This window comes from Abramis brama (assembly GCF_963993115.1).
Source record: "Abramis brama genome assembly, chromosome: 16".
Lineage (NCBI taxonomy): Eukaryota > Metazoa > Chordata > Actinopteri > Cypriniformes > Leuciscidae > Abramis > Abramis brama.
The window spans coordinates 33,091,381-33,117,131 of record NC_139978.1 but is presented as its reverse complement, the minus strand read 5'-3'; the positions used below and the strand labels follow the sequence as shown (position 1 = coordinate 33,117,131).

The 25,751-nt window shown below is 37.4% G+C and overlaps 1 protein-coding gene across 1 annotated transcript; it reads left to right on the top strand.

Annotated features, from left to right (window-relative positions):
- Nucleotides 1–1,189: 1,189 nt before the first annotated feature.
- asic1a (acid-sensing (proton-gated) ion channel 1a) lies at nucleotides 1,190–24,927 on the top strand. Its single transcript, XM_084087724.1, has 11 exons — nucleotides 1,190–1,377; nucleotides 3,153–3,566; nucleotides 5,750–5,945; nucleotides 16,068–16,215; nucleotides 16,293–16,420; nucleotides 16,491–16,641; nucleotides 19,545–19,601; nucleotides 21,825–21,978; nucleotides 22,220–22,311; nucleotides 22,711–22,790; nucleotides 23,511–24,927. Exons 1-11 carry the CDS (start codon nucleotides 1,349–1,351, stop codon nucleotides 23,628–23,630), a joined length of 1,569 nt encoding a protein of 522 aa, XP_083943850.1. The 5' UTR covers nucleotides 1,190–1,348; the 3' UTR covers nucleotides 23,631–24,927.
- Nucleotides 24,928–25,751: the final 824 nt, after the last annotated feature.

Genomic DNA, 25,751 nt, shown 5'->3' with positions numbered 1-25,751 from the left:
TATTTACTTACAGCAGCTAAGATATCATATGTGGCCATTTAAACAAAGATGTCATGTGTTGGATCCGTATAAACCCATATACTGGCTTATTGTTTGAGGGTTATTTTCAGGATTAAACTCATTGAGAGAAATCAGATACAGAATATGAGAGTATATATAATATAATATAATATAATATAATATAATATAATATAATATAATATAATATAATATAATAGAATAGAATAGAATAGAATAGAATAGAATTATAGAATAGAATAGAAAAGAATAGAACAGAATAGAATAGACTAGAATATATGTGTGTCTGTGCGTACAGTATGTACAGTATATATGTAATGTTTAAGAGAAACCCCATCGATTACTCCTGAAATTATTTTTGATTTTTCTTATCTTTATAAAAAATACTGTGGTAGCACCACAATATTATGGCATAGGTATTTGGATATATACCATGGTACTGAAAAAGATAGAATGGATGGACAGACAGGCAGACAGACCAGGTAGATAGATAGATAGATAGATAGATAGATAGATAGATAGATAGATAGATAGATAGATAGATAGATAGATAGATAGATAGATAGATAGATAGATAGATAGATAGATGGATGGATGGATGGATGGATGGATGGATGGATGAATGAATTACTATGAGTGTACTGTACCTGATATTTACATATATACTTAGTATTACCATGGTGCATGTAAACAAAAACAAAAACAAAAAAACTACAATACTTACAAAAATATATATTTTTTTTTATTTGTACATGGTAGCCTACTGGACATGTACCATAGTAGTACCATGGTAAATATCATGATACATGAATTTCAGTACTATAGTATTTCCATCACTAAGTATCCAGGTACAAGTATCACCAACCATCACTACTGTACATCAGGTACCTTATTACAGTTCTGTATTTTATATAATGTAAAAATTACGATTCTGCCATACTTGCTCCAAAACGTGGCATAACCATACATGTACAAAAACATATACGATTGTGGTACGTTTTCTTATATCTAGTACTAGCTATATGAATTCATAATTGCCCTCCCACTCTCTTCTCTCTCGCACGCACGCACGCACACACACACACACACACACACAGAGAGAGAGAGAGAGAGAGAGAGAGAGAGAGAGAGAGAGAGAGAGAGACTCTCACGATCCTTGGCTTCAGCCATTAGAGCTTCAGGATCGACACTCGAGAGAGAGATCATCCATCGCGCGAGTCATCATTTCATCACAGATATGGGTTTCCATCGGTCTGTCGGGTGGACGACGGGATCGGCTGATTTCTGCACGAACACCGGAGAAATGTTCGGATAACTGGCATCTGTTTTCATGTACAGCATCTTTCTGAAGTGCTTCAGGTAAACGCTACAAGTGAACGCTATCACTGTCGCGCGCTTTAATTGTCTGTTGGATTCTGTTGAGTGATATACAGTGTGACAAACCTAAAAACGAATCGTGATTTCACCTGAGACAAGGTGGATCTCACGAAAATATGTTTAGGTCACATGAAAAATGTTTTTGTAGCATTAACATTTCAGTTGTGACATTATTTTAATGGCAATTAAGCACATTTTACACTTTTGGCATAGCCTAGATGAGTAGATGTTTTGCTTTTGATTCTGAGTGATGATTCTCATTATTGTAATGCAGTAATAAGAACTATTGTTTTAGCTTTACTTATTAAACATAAATTAAATAATTTATGCATAGGCATATTCTACCTTTTACATTATTTATGTCTATAATATAAACATAAAAAATAGGCCTATGCCTAAATTATTTAATTTGTATATATTTTGCATTATGTAAATAGGGGTGCTTGCTTAATTATCATGTATATCATGCCACAAATGAATGCAAAAAAGAATGTAATGTTCTTTTCTTTCTTTTTTTTTTACTATTCTTTTAATTGTGGGAAATACGTCATTTTGATTTTGAGTTTTTCTTGTCAGTTGGTTGATAGACTATAATTAAACTCTATTGGGAAGTTAGCGTGGACAGCAGATTTTCCTCTACATGCTGTCTACGTGTCTGAACTATGGTACAGAGAAGGAACAGAGATCTATCGTAAATTGAGTGTTGCATTATGTACAAAGTCTTAGGCCTACTTGTACATTACATTTCAATTTTCTACATTTCTATATGGAAATGGAACATTTAGCTGAACTTGTTTGAGATCAAACAATGATTGATTTGTTGAAGACCCCTGATATTGGGATATAGCATATGTTTTTAGGGAGATGACAAGATGGACTTATGTTTGCTGATTAGTAATTTCACTTAAAGGGATAGTTCACCCATTAATTATGCGTCAAATTTTTAGTTGCGTAGCTGTCAAAGGGACAGAAAGCTCTCAGATTTCATCAAAAAGATCTTCATTTGTGTTCCAAAGATGAACAAAAGTCTTACGAGTTTGGAACGACATGAGGGTGAGTAATTAATGACAAAATTTTCATTTTTTGGTGAACTTAGCTTTTAAAATCTTAAAACTGAAAAACGTTTTCAAATAAAACTGGGAAAAATATTTAAATATTACATTGAAAGAAAAACTTAAATTAAAATAAGAAATATTGCAGTAACACTGTCAAGAACAAGTAGTGACATTTCATGGATCAACCCTTGTGGGGTTTGAACCTACAGCCTTTCAGTTACCAACCCAGCATAAAGTTGGCATGAGACAGAAGTTGGGTAAGTCTTTTCTTCCCTATGTATATCCGAGGGGAAAAAATTCTCAAACAAGAAAAAATGTAGGGCGGGGCTTGATTTTGTAGACTGGAAATTGATTGGGTGGTTGTGGTTTGCTATTGGTGGATGTTATGTGAGTGACAGGTTGCCCCGCCCTCATGCCAGTAAACACGTCATCAGAGAAGAGAAGAGAATAAGAGATGTTGCTGTGAGTGGGAGGGGAAGTTATTTTGATCATGAGGGCACATTAATTTTTTTTAAATAATGATGTGCACAGATAAATCAATAATTACTGCAATATTCCATAAAAAAAAGAAGAACTGTCCATTCTGATTTCATGTTGACTTTAACAGAGCTGCATCCCAAAATGACTTTACTGTCTGATGACTCATTTATGGTCACAGGAACTATGGAAATAAAATGTGTCTTTCTGTGTTTAATGTCTTAGAGAGAGTTTCACATCTTTGCATTGGAAGACCTGTGCAATGAAGACATCAATGATGGATCTTAAAGTGGAACCTATGGACATTGATTACGACCAGCCGCCTCCGCTGCAAGTGTTCGCTCACACCTCGACTCTGCATGGCATCTCTCATATCTTCTCTTATGAGAAGATCACGGCCAAATGCTGCCTCTGGCTGGTGTTTTTCCTCAGCTCTTTGACCTTTCTCATGTACGTCTGCGTCGATCGGATTCAGTTCTACCTGGAATACCCTCACGTCACCAAGCTGGACGAGATCTCGACGCCCGTGATGGTCTTCCCCGCAGTGACGATTTGCAATCTCAACTCCATCCGCTTCAGCAGGATCACACGCAACGACCTGTACCACGCGGGGGAGTTGCTGGCGCTGCTGAACTCGAGGTTGGTGAACGCGTGCGTATCAGTCAAGCGGCTGTGGTTAAGTTTTAAAAATGAGCATGAGTCACTCGCTCAGTAGATTATGCTCTCGTATTCCCCGCATGAACGCACAAGCACATTGGACTGTAAATGATTAGCGTGTTTTTATTGAACTTGAGGAGCGGAAATGAAAATGCAGAGCTCTGGGGAGTCCCTGTTACTGAAGTTACATATTTCCTGCATCTCCCTCTTGTCATATGGAGTCCATAAGTGCTTTTCTGGCTAATTGAAAGATGCAGTCTGATTATTGTTCCATTTTAATCGAGGAAAGTGACCCGTAGATTGTGAAACGGCGGATGTGACAGGTCTTTTTTGGATTGTGGAGGTTTAACATTATTAAAAAAATGAAATCTTTGGCTGTAGGAACAGGATCTGTTTCCATCTGGCATCAGGAAGTCGTGATTTAGTTACTGCAGTGTTGTAACACCCAGCAGCTGTGATGTGATGTGGGTTTGAATTGGACTTAAGTCATTCCTGCTTCTGCATTCCAAGTGCTCACACACACACTGTCTCTTTCTCGGTTTTATTCTGTATTCGGCCCAGTGTGGCACTTTCCGACATGTTTACAGGGAATTAACCTTGACTATTCATCATACTGAAAAGAACCTGCACAGCTGTGCTGCATCAAGGGCACAGAATAAATATTGACACTGTGCCATTATTTGGGCTCAGTTATGAGTGTAGTCAAATTGAGATTTAATTTTGAGATTTTGAGTTATGCATGTCTTTATATGTTGTCACTGTTGCTATTATAATTTTTTTTAAAGGTAGGGTAGGTCATTTTTTTTCATAAACACTTTTTGTTATACTGCTTGAAACTCTCTTCACATCCTGATAGCAATCAATTATAGAAGTGGTCTAAATATTAAAAAATAGGTACTAAATATGTTTGTCCAATCATTGCATTCAGTCCGAATGCAATGATTCAAATATGATGTCCTACCTGTTAACATATTTATTTCCATAACTCCACACACACTGCTCACGCAGACATCACACGTCATCAGTGTGTTCTGTAAGGCTATGCAGAGTTGTAGACAGCATCACAAACAAACAGCAGACGCCTTTTACAGTTTCTCCTGAACCAAAACAACAAGCTTATGCTGCGTTCATGCCATGACGTAACTGTAATTGCAAGATGGCAACCAGTGATGTTCTAACCGGAGCTGTTCACTTCCTCAGACTCGGATTTATGTATTTCAGTGTCAACATTATCAACGTCGAAATTAATCTGCAGCAGTCAGGTGGTACATGTAAGAGCTCTGTACGTTTTTTATGTACATTATTATTGTAATGTTATGTGCTTTGAGACATGAGGTAATTTAACGCCATCTCTCGTGACGCTTTGCAGACTCTGCTGTGTGTGTTCATGTGTTTTGAAGGAGGCGTGGCTTTGCAAACACTCTGAAGGGAGGGTGGGATCTAATGCTATTAATGATAATAAAGTAAATAATACATTAAAACATTAGCATGTAGCCTTCAAATATAGTTCAGTTAAATAAACATTGCAAAAAAAAATGTATGAAAATTTAGTAAAATGAAAATCAAAAAAACACATTACAGGTAACAGAACAAGTAGCAGGTCTGTTTAAGACTTAATGCATGTATCTATTTTCAAACATCACAGTTTCAGATTCAATCCCTCATTTTAATATGGTTTTCTCTCCCGAAACTTTGCAGTGTGTACATTTATTCAAATTATGAATGGGTTACACCAGAAAGCGATCTAAGATATAACCAATGAAGCTGATATCTTTTCAGTTCAGTGAAAAGTGTTAGAATTAAAAAAATCTGTCTGTACTGCACAATGGATCACTTATTTACATCGTCTTACATTTTTGTACTTGTTAATAACGAAATGATTCGCGAGCATGCAGAGCTAACACTGAACTCTGGCGTATTGAGCAGATTCTGACGTCTCTAATTGGGCATTGCGTTCAGAAAAATGCCTTTATGTCCATACAATAAATTCAATGTGGTCCAATCTTGTTTTGGACTCCACTGACTCCACTTTTTTTTTAAACGGTTCACTGAATGGTTCTTTGGGGAACTTGAAATGGTCCTTCAAGGCATTGCTGCAATAAACCCTATTTGGAACCTTTATTTTTAAGAGTGAATTCTTGGTATTTTTGTGTCTGTCTCCATAGACATGAGATTCGGGACTCTCACCTGGTTGAAGAAAGCGTGATGGAGGTTCTCAAGAGCAAAGCAGACTTTCGCCAATTCAAGCCACGACACTTCAACATGTGGGAGTTCTATAATAGAACAGGACACGACATTAAAGACATGCTGCTGTCCTGCCAGTTCAGAGGCTCGCCGTGCCGACCCGAGGACTTCAGCGTGGTGAGAAACCCTAGGAATGCACATTGATAGATTTCTTTGAGCTCTTCTCACTTCAAGCCCCAATACTGCAGCCCTGGTGTATTTATTTGATGCGAAGATTTATTTGATTTATCTGGTGTACTGAGAGAGCCGGAGGCTTTTTCTAGGTTTCATCCAAATGCTGGGGTGTGATATTTGACAGTCCAATCATTTACGCTGCTGGAATGAAGTTTGTAGTTCTCAAGATTTCCCAGGGTTCACATTGTGCTGTTGAGTTGTTTTATGGCTTTCATTTCACAACACTAACAAAAAGTACTGAAAAATACCCATTTTCTTTTATGTATCCGGTAACATGGTAAAGCCAGGGCTCAACTATAATGATGGCGTGATGGCCTGAGGCTAGTGTGAGAGAGATTTGGGCCAGAGAGCTGTCAATTCAGTTGAGTTTGCACGCATTAGAGCGGCTGTTGTGTGAACGGGGGAGTCTACACACAGGACGTGCATTCAGAACATTATAGCAGTTTAATTTATACACTACGGTTTACTAATTTGGGGTCAAAGAGTCTCTTATGCTAACTGCAGCTCTTATGCTGCATGTTTTGATAAAAAATACAGTAAAAACAGTAATATTGTGAAATATGATTCCAATTCCGTTTTCTATTTGAATATATTTTAAAATGGAATTTATTCCTGTGATCAAAGCTGAATTTTCAGCATCATTACTCCAGTCTTCAGTGTCACATGATCCTTCAGAAATCATTCTAATATGATGATTTGCTGCTCAAGAACACATGATCCTTTCTTTATAATCAGACGAGATGTAAACCTGGCACTGCAAAATATATGTTGATTATTGTAGGCTTACCATAGTGAATTGATGTCAGGCAAGAACACAGGAGAAAAAGAAGGATTTACTTTGAAACAGTTTTCACTCATAAATTGCTAATACATTTCATGAATAATTACAAAGAAACGCAAGTAACATTGAATTAAACTTGACATTTTTGAAGTCGAAAGTATGTAAAACAAACATTCCAATCCTTTAAAAGAATGATTTTTTATGGAAACCATGGAAATACCATGATACATGCATGTGGTAATCATTCAGTACCATGATATACAGTTGCAATCGAAATTATTCAACCCCCATTGCAAATCAGGTTTATTGGCAAAATGTACAGACTTTCTGCTGTTTGCAATGAACAAATAAAATAAAAAAAGTATTTGAAATAGCTTAACACAACAAATGTTTCAAGTGGTTTCCCCAAATTCAACTGAAAATGCAACTTTTAATGACTTCTGCAGTCTCAAAAATAATTCTGCAGTCTCAAAGCCCCAGCAAGGGTTAGTTCACCCAAAAATGTAAACTCTGTCAGTAATTACTCAGTATTACAGAGCTGGTTCACTCCTTCATAGGCTGCAAGGTAATCGATATGCCATGCCAGAAAAGTTAGTAAAGACATCGTTAAAATAGTCCAAGTGACAGTGGCTCAACCTTAAGTTTATCAAGCGCAGAGAATACTTTTTGTGCGCAAAAAAAACTAAAATAACGACTAGCTACAATATACAAAAAGTATTCTTGTCGCTTGATAAACTGGTTGAGTCACTGTAGTCACTTAGACTATTTTAACGATGTCTTTACTAACTTTTCTTGGATGGCAGATATCGATTACCAACGGTGTCTCTAGGAACATTTAGTGCCTTTGCTATCTTTTTGTATCATGTTCCTTGTTTGTGAATGGCGATGATATCTGCTCTTAACTTTTTGGACCATTCTTTTGACTCAACAAACCTAGCCAGTTCAGATATTTCATGTGTTCTAGCTCAAGCACACCTGGTGCAACTAATTAAGCCCTTGGTTTGTTGCATCAGGTGTGCTTGAGACAACACCTGTTTTGCAGATTTGTGCTGTTGTGAGGGATTCTATTCAGGGGGTTGAATAATTTTGAGACTGCAGAAGTCATTAAAAGTTGCATTTTCAGTTGATTTTGGGGATACCACTTGAAAAATTTGTTGTGTTGAGCTATTTCAATTTCTTTTGTTTGAATTGTTCATTGCAAACAGCTGAAAGTCTGAAAATGTTGCCAATAAACCTGGGCCCGTATTCTTAAAGCTTCTAAGAATCCTCTCAGAAAACTCCTAATTTAGCTTAAAAACTTCCACGTAAGAGTCTTTAAGAGCAATTCGGGACCGATCTGAGAGCAACTCTGAGCAAGGAAAAGATAAAAACTTTCATCTTAGTGAGGAGGCGGGACTGACCCCATTGCTACGTATGACACAATCTTTTGAAGACTGTGATTGGTTGGTTGTCCAAGAAGGGAAAAAAAGAGTGATTTTAAGTATAGGGTCTACTCACACACACACACACACACACACACACACACATTATATATATGTATATTAATTTATAAAAAAAAATGTTTTACCATGCTGTTAATTTCTTGTATTTGATTGGCTTAGAATGATAAAAATCGTTCCACTCTTTCCAATTACACTGATTGCTGGCATGTCTATTTAAGTGGTGGTTTGAATGTTGGTTTTAATGTAGCAAACATGGAATCAAAAACAAGAAGGACGAGAAAGCTCAACTGGACAGAGGAACAGTGTTTACTGTTAGCCCAGTTAGTGGATGAACACAAGGCCATCCTTAAAGGAAAAATCAGGCCGGGTGTCACAGCACGGGGCAAGAAGCAGACGTGGGAGCTTATATCGCAAATTATTAACGTTTCATTCCCCCTCATTGTGTGCACCAGCAAAGCCTGCTATATTCATAAATGCAGTTTTTTGAGCCTGCAAGGTGGGAATGTCCAGTGGAAACGAAATGAACTGCGACACAATAAGAGGTTCTGAAAGTGCTGTAATAGTTTGTGTGATCGCTCTGCTTACAGAAGGTTGTGACAGACCCAAATCATCACTGCTGCATTGTTGCATTTTCCCAGTTGCCAAATATCTTAATGTAGTGATTAATTTCTGGCGCTATGGCATTTCTGCGCTGTGTCAGAGATGTTAGTGTATCTCTAATAAGATCTGTCACAAACATGATCCCTGCACGATCTAATCTATAGCGTCTTATTAACTCACTGTCACCCATTGTCTGCAACACATTTCTTCTCCCTCTTCATCTTTCTGCCATTTTGTCCTCTGCTAAAGAAACTCTTAAGCCTTTTAAAAGTCCTCGTCCGTACTCCTAACAATTTTGACCTTAAGACCTCTTTTAAGGGTTAAGATGCTTTCTGAATTACTTTTTTCTTTACTAGGATTTTTATTTAATTTTAAGAGTAAACGCCCACATTTCTAAGAATTTTCTTTGAATTTTGTCACTAGGAGCTACTCTTTGCATTAAGATTTGTTATGAATACGGGCCCTGATTTGCAATGGGGGTTAAATCATTTCGATTACAACTGTGTATCAGTGTACCATGGTTGTACCGTCTGAAACCACTGCTATAGTATTGTTTTTGCATGAGAAGCCAGTGACTCAGACCTACAATTTTAACTGTAAGCGATGAGAGCAGATGTGAGCAGCAGCTCATTACAGAAAATGAGCATTTCAGCAAGAGTTCACTATGACACTATAAGGGCTATGGTGCTGAAAAGGTTACTTGATGATGTAACCATGTTTCTCTCCAAGTTTCCATGGCGACATGTTGAACTGACTCCCCCCATCCCCGTCGGAAGCATCTGAAGTCTTTTGTGTGGTGTATTGGTGATAATGCCCTACTTACCCAAATGCCAACATGAGCATATTGTACAGGGATTTTTCCATCTCTAAATATAAATGCTTGTATAACAGCATTAGTAGTTCCCTGATGTGCAAAGAGTCTCCCAAAAAACCTCTGCATGTTTCTTATTCCCCGATGATTTTATCTTCACCTTCATTGCCAGGCTTTTGAAGAAAAGCAATCCCATTTGCTTCAGGCTGCTTTAAACTCCCACAGCAGGGAAAACTCCAGCAGGCTTTAAAATAGGTCAGTGTTAAATATTAGATTTGGTGTGATGTGTGAGAGAGCGTCTGGGACATTTTATTCTTTATCTCTGTCTTCACTGACTCAGTGCTTTGGTAAAAAATAGCCCAGTGAAGTGCACCAGACTTTTTGTAGGCTAATTGTTAATGGAGTTCGAGGGATGGCTCTCCTATTCACGGCCAGCCTGCTCTTATTTTCTGCTTTTGATTTTTTTTTTTTTAGCCCTGTGTGGCTACAATTAAATGCTTGGTGGGTTTCGTTCTGGGAGGGGAATTGCTTGCTTCATTGGCCTTGATGACTGAAGTCATTCGGCTCGAATGCTGTTTATACACTCTCCAAACTGCTTTATTTGGCACTTTCCACAGATAGGATGTGCTTGGTGATGCATTACTTTTTTCTGTCGAGAGACCTATTAAAAAGTTCTCACACAAGTAGCTAGTTTTAAAACAGTGGATCTCAACCTTTTTGACTTGAAGGCCACAACAATATTTGAAGGCCTAATAAGAAAAATCTCGATTGTTTGTTGGTTTTAAAACATTAAATACCTGGTGAGTTTTTTGGCCTGTCAGAGGTCTTTTAGTATTATATTTTGTGTTATTTTTAAACAATATTTAGCTGCACAATATTTTGTGCACAATAATTGATCTCTGTTATATAACACACATTTCCCTCCATTTCAATAAGTGTAAAATGATTTAAAATTCTAACTCAACAATTTACATCATTTGGACTCTTTTTTCCCGCATGGCGGGAAATCAAGTAAATAATCTTGTTCCATTGTCTCAATTCTCACATATATTGTTTTGTTAACCGAATTTGTCAAGCTCAATTGATCAGTCCTGTTAAATCAGTTTAATTTATCCTGAATTTTTTTTTTTTTTTTTTTTTTAAGAAATAATACTTTTATTCAGCAAGGATGCATTAAATTAATCAAAAGTGACAGTAAAGACCTTAATAATGTTACCAAATATTTCTGTTTTAAACTTTCTATTCAGCAAAGAAAAAATGAAGCAGCACAATTGTTTTCAACATTGATAATAATAATAAGAAATGTTTCTTGAGCTGCAAATCATCATATTAGAATGATTTCTGAAGGATCATGTGACACTGAAGACTGGAGTAATGATGCTGAAAATTCAGCTTTGATCACAGGAATAAATTACATCGTTAGCCTCATAGCATAATTGCCTAAGTCATATTTAAAAAAAAATGACTTAGGCAATTATGCTATGAGGCTAACGACATTTTAAAATATATTAACATAGAAAACAGTTATTTTAAATTGTAATATTATGTCAAAATATGGCTGTTTTTACAGTTTTTTTTATTATGAGATAAATGCAAACTTGTTGAGCATAAAAGAAACCACAATATATAAGCCAGCATGTAACAAAATATAGAGCTGAGTGAGTTAAAGAAAAGATACAAAAGCACAGTCACACAAGTCCTCTTTTCTGCACTGAGACTTCAATAACCACTGCCAATGTTTCAAATCTTCAGTTGCCGATGAATAAATTATGGTGCAATAAATAAAATAATCACACATGATAATGAGACCGTGATTAAAGTGCCTTTGCATGCCGTCTGTGCTCCCACCTCACGTAAATGATGTTTACAGCTAATCATGACGGCTAATTGGACTCCAGAGTGTTGCCGAAGGAAGATGGTGGGGGGTCGTACGCATAAAGAATGAAGACCATTGAGAAGACCATTGATAGTCTTTCAGTATTTGAAAGACTATCAAATACTAACTGACTAATCTAGGCATCTTTAACTCAGTTAGCCCATTAAAATGTTTCTCAGACGTACTTTAATTTGTTGATAATGACAAAATAACAAGGCAAAGACAATGTTTGTTTCTTTTTAGCATGTTATTCTTATGCAGTAATTCATGCAAAGTTCGCATTTTTTCAGATGTGAGTGTTGCTTGCTTGTACTGCATTGTTATAGAGTTGCTAAGGTGTTCCGGTGGTTGCTAGGTTGTTGCTTATTTGTGTGACTTGGCAAGGAGAGGCATGCTATTACTTTTCTGAGCAACCAGACTCACAAGTATTTTTGCCTAGGGATGAAAAACAGGTAAAAAAATGCATTAAATTCAGTCCTGTCATAAAACTCTTGTTAGGTCAATCTCAGTCTGCTTGCAGTCACATCATTCTCTATAGGGCACTGCTGATTGGTTACTGCTGTGTCAGTAACCAATGAGCTCGCTGCTCAACCTTCAAATAATGTACTTGGTCAGCATTTTCTGTAGCAGTGCAGTGCTCTTTCAGAAACCCTCCACCTTCCCCAGCTCCACCTGTATAGATCTGCTACGGGTAGTTCATGTATCCTATATTGTACATAGCAGCATGTCCCACTTGCTCACAGAAGCGTGTCCTGTACTTCCTCTGCAGCCGGAGCAGCGTAGCAGATTTATTCCGCCAAGACACAACATTGTCATATCCATTACCATGCCAAACAAGTGTTGTCATGACAGAACTACATTTACTTAGCCTGGATATCCAGACCTAAATCTGAAAGATTAATGATCTGGCATCGACTAATGAAAATCGGCCAGCTCGAGGGGCGGCACCAAGCATGCATTTGAAAATCTCACTGCACGCAATTGGATAACACTACGACCAATCACAACAAGCCCCATACGCTTAGCTACCAGCAGAGCTTACTGGTAGATTAGACTCTTGCCATATCCGGTCGGCAAAACAGCAAAAATGCCCTTCTTGCAAAGGAACGATTCGAGCGCCGTCTTCTGTTCCTGTTTTAGATAAAAAGCAAAGTCTAACTCGTTCATTGTAGCGGCCAAAGCCGTTTAAAACAACTGGTGTTCATCCATAGCCATCTTGCAATGTTTACTAATGACTTCGACGTCACAGCGCTGTCGTCTTCTGTTTAGCTCGCCTCTGACCCGCCTATATCAGATAACCTGATGTGATTGGTGCAGCTCGGATACAAGGGCATAGTTAATGAGCATCATTACTCCACGCCAGAGTAAACTCGCTGAGCAATTTCAACTTGTGCTCTCGCGAGAACTCTGGATTTCCAGGGTAACATTTACTAACAGTGATCAATGCATTTGTTGCATAATGCATAATCTTTGTCAACATAAGTTAGTAAAAATACATGTTCATTGTTAGTTCAAGTCAGATTAAATAATATTAACAGATACAACTTTTGATTTTAATGTTGAAATTAACAATAACTAAGTTTAATAAATTCAGTGTTAGTTCATGTTCACAAATGTAGTCAACTAATGTTAACAAATGGGACCTTATTGTAAAGTGTTACTGAAAAATCCCATAGAGCAACATAGTATCAAGCAACACTTAACAACCACCCAACTGTATAACAACATGCTGGCAACTTTACTGAATCAGTTCTGACATGCTCTGATTTCTGTGGATATTCCCCATGCTTTTAGTGTGTCGTATTTTCCGTTAATCAGCCATAGGACATGATTCAGTTCAATTCACATTTATTTGTATAGCGCTTTTCACAATACACATTGTTTCAAAGCAGCTTTACAGAAAATGCACGTCTACGTTACAATTTAGAGTGTTATCTGCTATCAGAGGTGACTGTGTCCAAGTTAATGTAGATATTCAAATCACACAGTCAGCTAATAATGTATTCATTTAAACAATGTATTCATTTAAGGCGGAAATAATTAGCTAATTGAAGTAATGAATACACGTTTTTTTAACAAATTATTAGGATATATAGAAAAATGTAGCATTGGCACATGTTGATTCAGAGCCTTCTTCATCTGAAATCCTCGCAGGAGTGAAGAGGGAGTTGGCGCTCTCTCTTCACAGGATTTGGGGCGTCTGAAGTGGATCATCCAGATCAGACTGTTTTTCTCCTTGCCGATGTCCTCCATTTATCTTTCTCTCTCTCCTGATGGAGTGGTACAATCATTTCACCTCACAGCTCCTGCGGCACACACATCTGTCATGCAGCGGAGACTTAAATCAGGCAGATCTGTCGGGCAGACCTGCCCTCATGAGGACCCGCAGACCACAGCTAGCCATGAGTCAGTCACAGACTGGAAGGTGAAAGGGTTTGTGGCTATATGAACGACAAAGCTGATTCCCTTCCTGGTGAACAAAACTGCCTAAAGTGGTTTGTGCTGGTTTTGCTGGTCTCCTAACCTAGCCTAGCTGACAAGTGCCCAAAACCTTCTTAAAGTCACCAAGAAATCAAGATGGACCATTCTTTATTTATGGAATTTATTTATTAAATTATTTATCTTGTTCACATATTTTTTTTAATTAATGTGCCCTCGTAATCTTTAATTAAAATAACTTACACTCCCTCTTGCAGAGACATCTCCTCTCTTCTCTGATGCTGTGGCACGAGGGCGGGGCAACCTGTCACTCACATGAGATCCACCAATAGGAAACCACAACCACCCAATCAATTCCCCATGGACAAAATCAAGTCCCACCCTACATTTTATTTTATTTTTTGAGAAGCCATTTCACTCGGATATACGTCAAAATAGGGAAGAAAAAAATCTATCTCATCTCCTTTTTTATGCTGACTAGTCTAGAAATCGGTTAGTTGACGTGGTAAGATATTGGTATACAAAAGGTATGCAAAACGTGCAAAATTATGACTAGATTATGATATCGCTGTCTTCTGCAGTGCATTCTGTGTTTCTAGATGTGTCTGTATGTAGAGTTAAAAACAGGACTGCTGTGTTTTGCTCACTGATTGCTGTCAACTTTATTCATGTTTCCCTTGAAATTTCTCAGTAAAAATTAAAATAGTCCCACGAGACATTTCTTGGCAAAATAAATTGAGCTATCAAATAAATGTGGATAGAAACTCTTAAAATTGATTGCTGGCTTTAGTTTTTTGAAAGGTCTGGGCACAGTTTGAGATGTCTTTGTTTGTGACACCAGAATACTGGGGTCTTTTTCTCTCCAGAAATGCTTTCATACACTAGCATTCAGAAGTTTGTGGTCGGTAAGATTTATAATGTTTTTGAAAAAAGTCACTTATGCGCAATAAGCGGTTCTACAGGGTCATTGAGGCTCGGTGGACGTCACACAGGGATGTTTTTGTGGCAGGATTTGCAGTATTGATGCAGAATGTTTGTGTAAGGCACACCGGAACACTAATGGATGCTGATATGGACAGCAGGGTGGTTTGATCAGATCTGACGGGACAAAATCTCTCAGGATCTCTCCCTATGTTTTCAACACAAATAGACAGATGCAGTTGTGCTCAAAGGGAAATGTCTTGAAAACACTTTAAATGTTTAATTAACGTATCAAAGAGAACACAGCAAGAGGACAGAGCCTAGTGTGTGCGTGCGTGTGTGTGTGTCTGTGTGTGTGTTTGTGTGTGTTTCCGTGTTTTTCACTCTTGGGTCTTTGTTTCCATAGGAACAGGCTCCCTTTAATAACTCTCAGCAGGTCTACAATGAACTTTTCATTTTTTTTATGCCTCTGTTGCTCTTTCATTGTTTATGTTTCAAGTCAATTTGGAAGAATAGAGATTTTTACTAAAGAATTGCTACACACTTGTAATATCACTTTATTTCGTTCAGATCATTTCAGTCTGGCTGCACGTCTCTTCTGACAGCAGGGAAAACAAAACTGAATGAAAATAATAAAATGCAACCATCTGTGCCATGTTAACAAGCAGTAAATAATACATATTAATCATGCAAATATGAATGAATTTCAATGGTTCACAAAATTAGATGTTTCTTCAGAAAATTTTGACTAAAATTTCAATTCATTTGGATTAGTATTACAATCTCTTTATGAAATGTTTGAAGTGTCAAAGTGGTTGTTGCGTAGCTGTCAATGGAGGGAAAATGTCTTCATTTGTGTTCTTAAGATAGTCTTCCGAAAGTCTTATGGGTTTGGAACATGAGGTTGAGTAATTTTCATTTTTGGTTGAACTATCCCTTTATTACATAGTGCAAAAGGAACACTATGTTTATGTTCCTCCTAAATTGATGTGACTATTTCACAGGCAATTCATATCCATTCATATTATTGTGTGTATATATATAGTGTGTATGTAAAAATCATGTATAAAATGCTACATTGAACACCGCATGGGTCTGGTACAAAGCATCTGCGCTGTAGAAATAAACAGCAAATTTAGATACAAAATGTTGTAATGGAAGGTGTGCAGTAGTTTTCTATTGTGTGTGTTTTCAGGTGTTCACGCGTTACGGGAAGTGTTACAGCTTTAACTCTGGTGACATCAGCCCACCGCAGATCAGCGTGAAGGGAGGGATTGGAAACGGCCTGGAGGTCATGTTGGACATTCAGCAGGATGAATATTTACCTGTGTGGGGAGAGACAAGTGAGACCACATGATTAAAACACCAGGTACACGCCACTCTCATTCTCGTTCTCACTCTCGGTCATTTTCCCACACAGATGAGTCGTCATTTGAGGCTGGAATCAAAGTTCAGATTCACAGTCAGGACGAGCCTCCGTTTATAGATCAGCTGGGCTTTGGAGTTGCTCCAGGATTCCAGACGTTCGTTTCCTGCCAAGAGCAGAGAGTAGGTGTGGTGTTAATATGCGCTTTAAATGGATCTCTCTTTTTTTTGACTCGTGCTTTTTATTTTTCAGCTGGTGTATCTTCCTGCTCCGTGGGGGAGCTGCAAGTCGGCCCCGCCAAGCTCGGATTACTTCAAAGCGTACAGCATCAGCGCCTGTCGAACAGACTGTGAGACGCGCTACCTGGTGGAAAACTGCAACTGCCGTATGGTGCATATGCCTGGTGAGTCACTGCACCAATTACAGCAGCTCTTGACATTCACTTGGCATGGGCAGTACAAAATCAGAAGTACTTTACTCTAATGCCGCAGTTACTATAATGACAGATCAAAAGAGTCCATCAGGTCGATGAAATAGTGAACAGGATCCTTTATTGTCTGTGTTGTGAAATGAAACGTTGTAATTGCTTTATCCACTGTCTATCAGTGTTGTTAGGGATATTGCATAAAAAAATGGATAGAAACGGCAAGATGTGCTTTAATTCTACAAATGTGCATAAAAAAACGTATGCGCTCAATTGAGGTGGATAATTTTTTTATCCCATAAGAAGACTATAGGTACGTTTCCATTACATATTTGCACAAAACTTTTGTTTTTGTCTTACCCTGATTCATATGGTAAGCCTATAATAAGATGTCTATATTTTAGACCTGACGGGATGGTTTTTGCAGGAAATTGCGTACATACATCAATTGTCCGTGCGTGTCTCGTCATATTCGTAAATAGAGAAAAGTTGCACTGGATACTGGTGTGGGGAGGCAGAGGTTAGCTGTCACAATAAGTGAGAAAGGTTGACAGCCGCTAAATCCCCAACCTCCGGAAAATTACCCGTTGAAACAAACGGCGAACAGAGGAGAGTCTGCTGGAGAAAAGAGAACGAGACAGACCTCGTAATAAAACAAGAAGCAACATTGGCTTGGCTTTTCTGAGATGGCGAGAACTGAGGGATTTGAAATGTTGTAAAAGAGACACGGAGATGGTGTTTTTATTACTCAACAGGAGAATAAGGTATTTTATTGAACGGATACATTTCTGTCTGCCCCCATATGTTGTTCTCTAACAGAGTTCATTGTAAAGGGTTATCTATTGTGAAGGCTAATTTAATTTACCGCTGTGCTGGAATTTATTTTCAAGGAAGTACCGTGTCTATTAACAGGTAAAGCTACAGTAACGTCTTCAGCTAGTCATCTTGAGATCCTTTCCATCTAAACTGGTTATATCTCTTGAGCCTAGAAGTGAATGTTTTATGAGCAGTAGGATAATCATATTCATCCGCACAGTCACGCAGAGCCAAAGCACAGCCAAAACAAGGTTCTTCCGTAAAATGCATGCAGTTTTGTTTTTTAACCACTGGAGGGCCAAAAGTTTTATAGCGTACCTTTAAAATGAGAATTGAAAATATAAAAATTAAAGCTAATTCCAAATATGAACAAATACTATAATAATATATAAATAATACTAAAATAACACTGATGTCTATCTTTTTCCCATAAGTAATGAGCACTTGATAATACCAAAGTTGATTTTCAGTCTCTTTGTTGTGTTTATAATGGGACTGACACCACAGATCCTCATCTTCACGTTACGATTTGCATAGTCTTTAATGGTTGTGCATACACTTGATTAAAGTTACTATAATTGTGTTTAACAGTCACATTTGTAACATACTAGCAGGTATTTTATTGGTACTTTAAGTATCTCCCTCTTAAAAAGTGAGTTCACAACTCAAGTTAATCAAGCCAGTGAAACCAAATAAAAGCTGCTCCTGTTCAACCACCACTGGCACTGAAATGTAATTTAGTTGATTACAAAAGGCTAAATGATCATGTGGGATTTTAACCCGAGGCAATTTATATCTGCCGTAAGGACTCTGGCCATTGAATATTCATTATGATGCACATGAACATTGTAAGAGAATTTTAATAAGTGTGAGTGCTTGAGGTTTTTAATATTGAAAAGGAATTAAGCAGGATTGTGTGTTAATACATTTTTGATCTTATCTGTAATGATCACCAGTGAGAGTGCCCGGGGATAACCATCAGAGGGCACTTCAACCCGGACCATCACCACACATCCACAAACTACATCTCCCATAATTCTCTGCCTGGACTCATCAGCACTCATTGTTTTCTCATCTTCTTGTTTGCTCACCCTATATAAGCCTGGTTCATTCTGTCATTCCCTGCGAAGTTTTGTTTAGTGTTTGTACCGCAATTCTGAGCGTGTTTGTATCCTGTTTCTCCTGTGTCCTGGTTACCTTGATTCTCTGCCTGTTCCCTCGGATTTCTCTCCTTGCCTCCGCCATTTTCTGTTATGTTTTGATTGCTTGTTTGTGTATGACCCTTGCCTGGATTTGGATTACGTCTTTGGATTACCCTTTCAAAATAAATACTGCATTTGGATCCTCAACCTTCGTGTCTCAGAGCAGTCCGTGACATTATCGTTTTACTTAGTATGTTTGAAGCAAAATTTCTAAATGTATTTGATTTTTCATGTGCATTTATCAACCAGTGTTATTTTAGTGTTATTTATAGTAATAAAGTATTTATTAATATTTTGCGTTAGCTCTTATTTTAATATTTTTAGTTTTCGTTTTAATTTCAGTTTAAATTGTAGCAATTTTGCAATATGCTTTTGTCTTTTCTTTTTTTTTTTTTTTTTTTTATATTTCTATTTAGGTTTATTTTTATACCAGGTTTAGTTTTAGTAAATTTAGTACTTCAACTTATTTCAGTTAGTTGGCAAGTTTAAGTTTTTCATCTAATATTTATATTTTATTTTATTTCAGCTTTATTTCAATTAATTATTATTTTTAATAGTTAACAATAAAGCAGCCTTTGTCACCTTTCATATTTCACACAGAAATAAAAACTATCATCGTTTAATCATCCTCATGTCCTTCCAAACCCATATGACACAAAGCCCAATAAATACAAGTCTTCTGAAGCCTCACAACATCTTTGCGTTGGAAACATCAATTAGGTCTTAACATTTCGTTTTTGTGTTCCACAAAATAAACAAAGAAGACATACAGGTTTGGACGACATGAGGGAGAAAATGATGATAGAATTTATTTGTGGGCAAACGATCTCAATAATGATGCTTAGATATTTGCTGCCCCCGCAGGTGATGCGCCTTACTGCACCCCTATGCTTTATAAAGATTGTGCATATCCAGCACTTGGTGAGTAACTTTTATCATAACGCAATGTCACTTCATTTAAAGTGTCCCTATTAGGCTTTTTTTTTTTTTTTATGTAGTGTGTATTATAGCTGTAAAAGGTCTGCAAAGTTTCAAAGATCAAACTTTACCACTATAAATTATTTTCTCCCAAAAGAAAAAAAAAAGAAAGATTCTAAACTGCCTGAAACGAGTCTTCAGTAATAGGTTTGTAACAAATTTGCATAATGCCAGTCTATGGTCTTCATTGGCTGCCCGTGAATGAGGTCTACTTTGACCCTCAAGCACTGTAGTTGTAGTTGAGACTGGTAGGGAAGGGAAGAAGACGCTGTTTTCGATGCTGCGAAAGTAAATCCACTTTCAAAGGATGAGGACTCGGGCTTGAATTGATAAGGTCAAACTGACACCATTGTTACTGTTTGTTAGCCTGGCAACTCACCATTGGCACGGCTCAATCCGAGGGACGGGATAAACGGTTGTCTCTCAAAATCCCTCTGCACGCAATAGGATAGCGCTACAACCAATCAGACCAACGAAGAAGGCTAGTTGGTATATTAAACTTTTGCCATATCCAGTCGGCAAAACTCCGAACACATCTTCCTTTTTTAAAAATGACTTCAGTGCCGTTCTTTGCTCTTTTCTCAAAGAAAAGCTTAACTCCAAGTCCCCCAGAGTCGCAGCCAAAGCCGATTCGAAAGACCGCTGTTCGCCAGCAGCAGCAGCTCTTCTTAGTTTTCAAGTAGCAGGGAACCGTCGCAACTCTGTCGTCATTATGTTAAGCCCGCCCCGCCTACTCTATACACGATGTGATTGGCCTGACCTGAGTTTAGTTTTTCCAGCTCGAAAGTCAACGGAGAGTTGCTAGACCACACTGGCTGCAAAATAAATTTTGCTGCCGCTAGGGTGCGTCTAGATTTCTAGGCTAACTGTTCGTATCACTGTGTATAGGGGAGACCGGGGACAGTTGCAATACTTTTTGCATTTCTCTCAATTACTCAGAGACTATTTGGACTAGACCAACCAAATTTATACATTAAACTTGCATCTGTCTGCTAATTACCCATACCATTTAAAGATGATTATATATGACATATCGTTCACAGTATTTATTTATCAGATGTTGCAACTGACCCCGACCCAGGGGACGGTTGCAACACGTTAAAAATACCTTAAATTTCTCTAATTAATTTTAGCTTTTTGTTTCAATGAGCATATAATTCTGAAAATATTAACTGTTTTAGGCCTACTATAATATTATAGTATTATTTATTTCAATAATATTATTGTAGCCTATAATTTATTTATTTAGTCATATTTATCAAATAACAGTTACTGAGGTTTTTTTTGTTTATGTGTAGAACATAGGCCTACATAGATTCAGTGTGCAGGCGTTACAGATGCTATTCAATCTCTCCATATTTCAGTGTCAGACAGGAAGAATTGAACAATTTGCAATGCAACAAACCTTTATTAAACATGCAATTTATAACTTGTTGCAACTGTCCCAAACCCTATCAGCCATGACAGAACATCATGTGCCTGCTAGACACACTGACTTTGACACATGCTAATCATGACACTTAGAAGTCAACAAAACAATAATTCAAACTAAGTTTTGATTAATTCATACAAAATGTCTGGACAGTATGACAAAAAATATATCTCATGAAAAAATTTACTTTCATACCTCCAAAACAAGTTTTGTTCAATAAATGCAGCAGCAAATGTTGAATATGTCTACTGTCTTCTTGGTGGGGGGAGGGTCTAACTGTGCATGTACAGTATGACTGTCATCACTCTAGCTTGTTTCTGATTGGAGAAAAATGACATGTTGCAACCATCCCCATGTTGCAACTGTCCCCGGTCTCCCCTACAAGTGCTGATCCCTCCAAATCTGAAATTCACTTTAATTTCCGGCACGCGTTGTAAACGGTCGACCAATCACAAGCCATCTGGGGCCATCTGACCAATCAGAGCAGAGGAAGCTCTTGGAAAGGAGTTTAGAAAGACTGAATCCTTGATCGAACCATTTCAGACACTGTGAGAAATGAGCTGATGTCGCAATGTATGTTATTCGAAAATGAATGTTTTTTGTTTTTTTTTACCTTAAATGCATGTAAACCTAATGTAGGAATCCTCCAAAACAAAATTAGCAACCTCTAAAATAGCATTAAAAATCTTTTTAATGTTTGCAATGCTATTATTTATCTTGTTGCGGTTGCAAAGATTTCCTTGTGGACACGGACAGCGACTACTGCTCATGCGAGACTCCGTGCAACATGACACGCTACGGTAAAGAGCTGTCCTTCGTCAAGATCCCCAGCAAAGCGTCTGTCAAATACCTCGCAAAGAAGTACAGCAAATCTGAGAAGTACATAACGTGAGTGTTCAGTTAACATTGATCGCTTTGTTACCTCGATACAGTAGCGTCTGTTCTCCATCACAGCGACGGGTGTTTGAACATTTCTTAATTGATTACCTATGTAGATGCCACTGACTGTTTGTTTGTTTGTTTGTTTTTCCCCGAATGATAGAGAGTTATGTGACTTTAGCACATTAATTGATAATCTGCCATGCTGGAATGCCAAACACATGCTAAACTGTGTTGTGTGTGCTGTCAGTGACAATGTCCTGGTGCTGGACGTGTTCTTTGAGGCTCTGAACTATGAAACCATCGAGCAGAGGAAAGCCTATGAGGTGGCTGGTCTGTTGGGTAAGTCACATGTTACTTCGTTCTCATTAGCAGTGTCTGCTAACTAGTCCTGCATCATTTGTACTAATGATATCTCAAATCTTGCGGCTTCTTCAAGGCTGCATTTATTAGATTAAAAATATACAGTAAAAATAGTAATATTGTGAAATATTCATTTTAAAGAATTGATTTCTATTTGAACATATTGTAAAATGTAATTTATTCCTGTGATCAAAGCTGAATTTTCAGCATCATTACTCCAGTCTTCAGTGTCACGTGATCCTTCAGAAATCATTGTCATATGCTGATTTGCTTATTATTTATTATTATATACATTAATGTTGTGTAATGTTGTGAAATGTAAATGTCTGTATCTTTTGCACTTCCGCTTAGTCTCTGTGTGTTTGTGTGTGTTGGTAGGTGATATCGGAGGACAGATGGGGCTTTTCATTGGAGCCAGTATTCTTACGATTCTGGAGCTTTTTGACTATCTTTATGAGGTAAGGTTTATGAAGTAACTTAACTGTATAAATGTTCTGTCCTGTCATAAAGATCTCTGCTGGGTTTTGGTTTTATTTGTCTAATGACATTTTTACAGTTTATTAAAGGGATATTTTAACCAAAAAAAAAAATCTGTTCATGTTAATCAAGTTATTTACTAAAAATCTCTTGACACAAAATGGCAAACACTACTGTTCAATAGCTTGGGGTCATTAAGAGTTTTTTTTTAAATAAATTAATACTTTTATTCAGCTTTTATTATCAAAAGTGACAGTAAAGACATTTATAATGTAAACAAAAATTATTAAAGCATATTGAATTAAAGCACATTTTGTTACCTTTTAAAACTTTGCATTTTTGTTGTTTACACACCGAGACAATAATGGGATCGTCAAAATTATGCACTTTGAAACCCGTTTTCAAAAATTTGCATTTTCAGGCAAATGAATGGCCAAAACGCATACAATTTTTCTGTTTTAAGTTGAAAACGGTGTTGTGTAATCAGCCCCTAATATTTAATTGCATACAGTACTTGCTCTGCAGTAAATCACTGAGCCATTTCAAGTTTTGCTAAACCTTGAGGATTAAAGGTGAATTGCACTTATTGAGTCGTCAGAGATTCAATTATTGTTTAGGCGAAAAAATATACTTACACTATAAAATACGTTTAAGGGTTAAGGACAACACCTCAACATCTTTTTAACTTTTTGTCTGTCAAGGTAATGAAATACAGGTTGTGCCGCTGCTCCGACAAGAAACATCACAACAACAACAACACTGATCACGGCACTGTACTCAGCCTGGATGACGTCAAATGCCATGTCAGTAAATTCCATTAACATTCCCGCAATATTCCAGCTGTTTGCCTGCCGGTCATATTGCGATTATGTTCTACATTTTAGCAGATGGCATCGCGACACCAGCACGGTTGTTTTCTACAGATTGTTCTGGCATCTTGTGGTTGTACTCTCTCTTTCTCTCTTATGCCTATGAATGAACATTTTCTAGTATTTTTCCAAAAATGTTTTGTGGTTTTCTGAACAAGCCGATTTTGATTTTGTCTCTATAAAGCAGGAATGTCAAAAACATTAAATATGAATTAAATGGTTGGATCTTTGTGTGCCTGGCCTTTTGCAACAGAAATGCGTCTAGCTTGAGGGGTTACTGTGTCATATTTGATTAATTCTGTGTATCTTAATAGCTATGGCTGTAAATGCATTGTGACAGACTATTCATTGCACAAGGTGTTGAAAGAGGGAACACCAGTTTGAAGGCCGGTAGTGTCTATGATATGAGCATGATATCATCAGATCAGAGAGACTAACCCTAGATATTCCCAGGGGGTGCATGTGAGCTTCTGTCTGCAGTGTCACGTTCGTTTCGGGAGCTGGAGTGTGTGTGCATGTCTGTAAATGTGTCTGTTAACGTTGTGTGCCATTGCTCTGTGCGTGCGTGCGTGCGTGCGTGCGTGTGTGTGTGTGTGTGTGTGTGTGTGTGTGTGTGTGTGTGTGTTTGTGCAAGCTTGACTGCAAGTGCATGGATGTGTTTGTTTGTTAGGTTCACACGAGTTTTAGCTGTTAAAAACGAAAAAAAAAGTGCAAGGTCTAGATGTGTTTTTTAGAGACTCTGCAGACGCAAGCGCAACGGTTAAAGATGTCAGTCTAGCACGAGTTTACATTAAAAAACAATGTAAAAGTAGCGCAGTGGAATGGAAAAACGTGTTCTGTGCGAACGGCTGTCTTTCTGCATGTATGTATTACATGTGATTATTTCTAGAATGGATGAGGTAAAGTTGGAGTAACAGGGTGTCAGGAATTTTTAAAAAGGAAATCAAGTATTTTTTAGTCTCTGACGCATTAGGTACAGTAGATGTGTCAAATGCGAGCAGATAGAATGCAGTGATTTGTTGTGGAATATGGTAGTTTATGGCTATTTTTTCATGTCAGGTTTACATTTGAGACACTATATTAATCTCATATACAGCAGACATCTGTCTGGTGTCTTTTCAGAAAAACCACACCATCAATGTTCAGTATTTCCTTTTCAGCTGATTCATTTCTGTATTATTTTGATGTTTATCATGTGGCTGTAATAAAATGTTTTATTTTATTTTATGAATAAACATGCATAAAATGATGCCCTGTGTATTTTGTGTGTGTGTGTGTGTGTGTGTGTGTGTGTGTGTGTGTGTGTGTGTGGCAAACCCTACATTATAGGGACAAAATCCCCACAAAGATGGCAATATCCTAAATTATTTTCCTTGTGGGGACATTTTTAGTCCCCATGAGGAAAGTAGCTTATGAATCATACTAAGTGATGTTTTTGAAAATGTAAAAATGCAGAAAGTTTTCTGTGATGGATAGGCTTAGGAGTAGGGTTAGTGTAAGGGTTGAGAATATACAGTTTGTACAGCATAAAAGTCATTATGTCTATGGAAAGTCCCCATAAAACATGAAAACACAACAACTTTGTGTGCGTGTGTGTGTGTGTGTGTGTGTGTGTGTGTGTGTGTGTGTGTGTGTGTAAAAAAGAATTATAATATCATGTAAATAAAACTAAAATAACACAAAAGTTTTAATTCCTTTAAGTTAAAAGGAATTCCTCCCCTGAGCCGCATTGAACTTTGACCTTTCATCCCTGAAAGCTGTTCTGGTATTCCATGTATTCCCTAACAGAGGATTCTATTGTTCAAAGGTCATTTTGCCATCTTAAGACACTCAGATCCTTTGTTAAAGTCCCATTCTTATAATTCAGTTGATCTTTTTTTTATCTCCGTGTGTGATTGGATCACACATAAACATCTCACATTTCACCCCTATCAAAACATAAAGAAAAAACATTTTTTAAGACCATTAGAATATAACACAATTCCCATTATTGACAGGCTTTGCATGTCTACTTTTTACTTCTCATCTCACTATATAACTTACTGATTGCTCATATTAAAAAAAAGATTACAA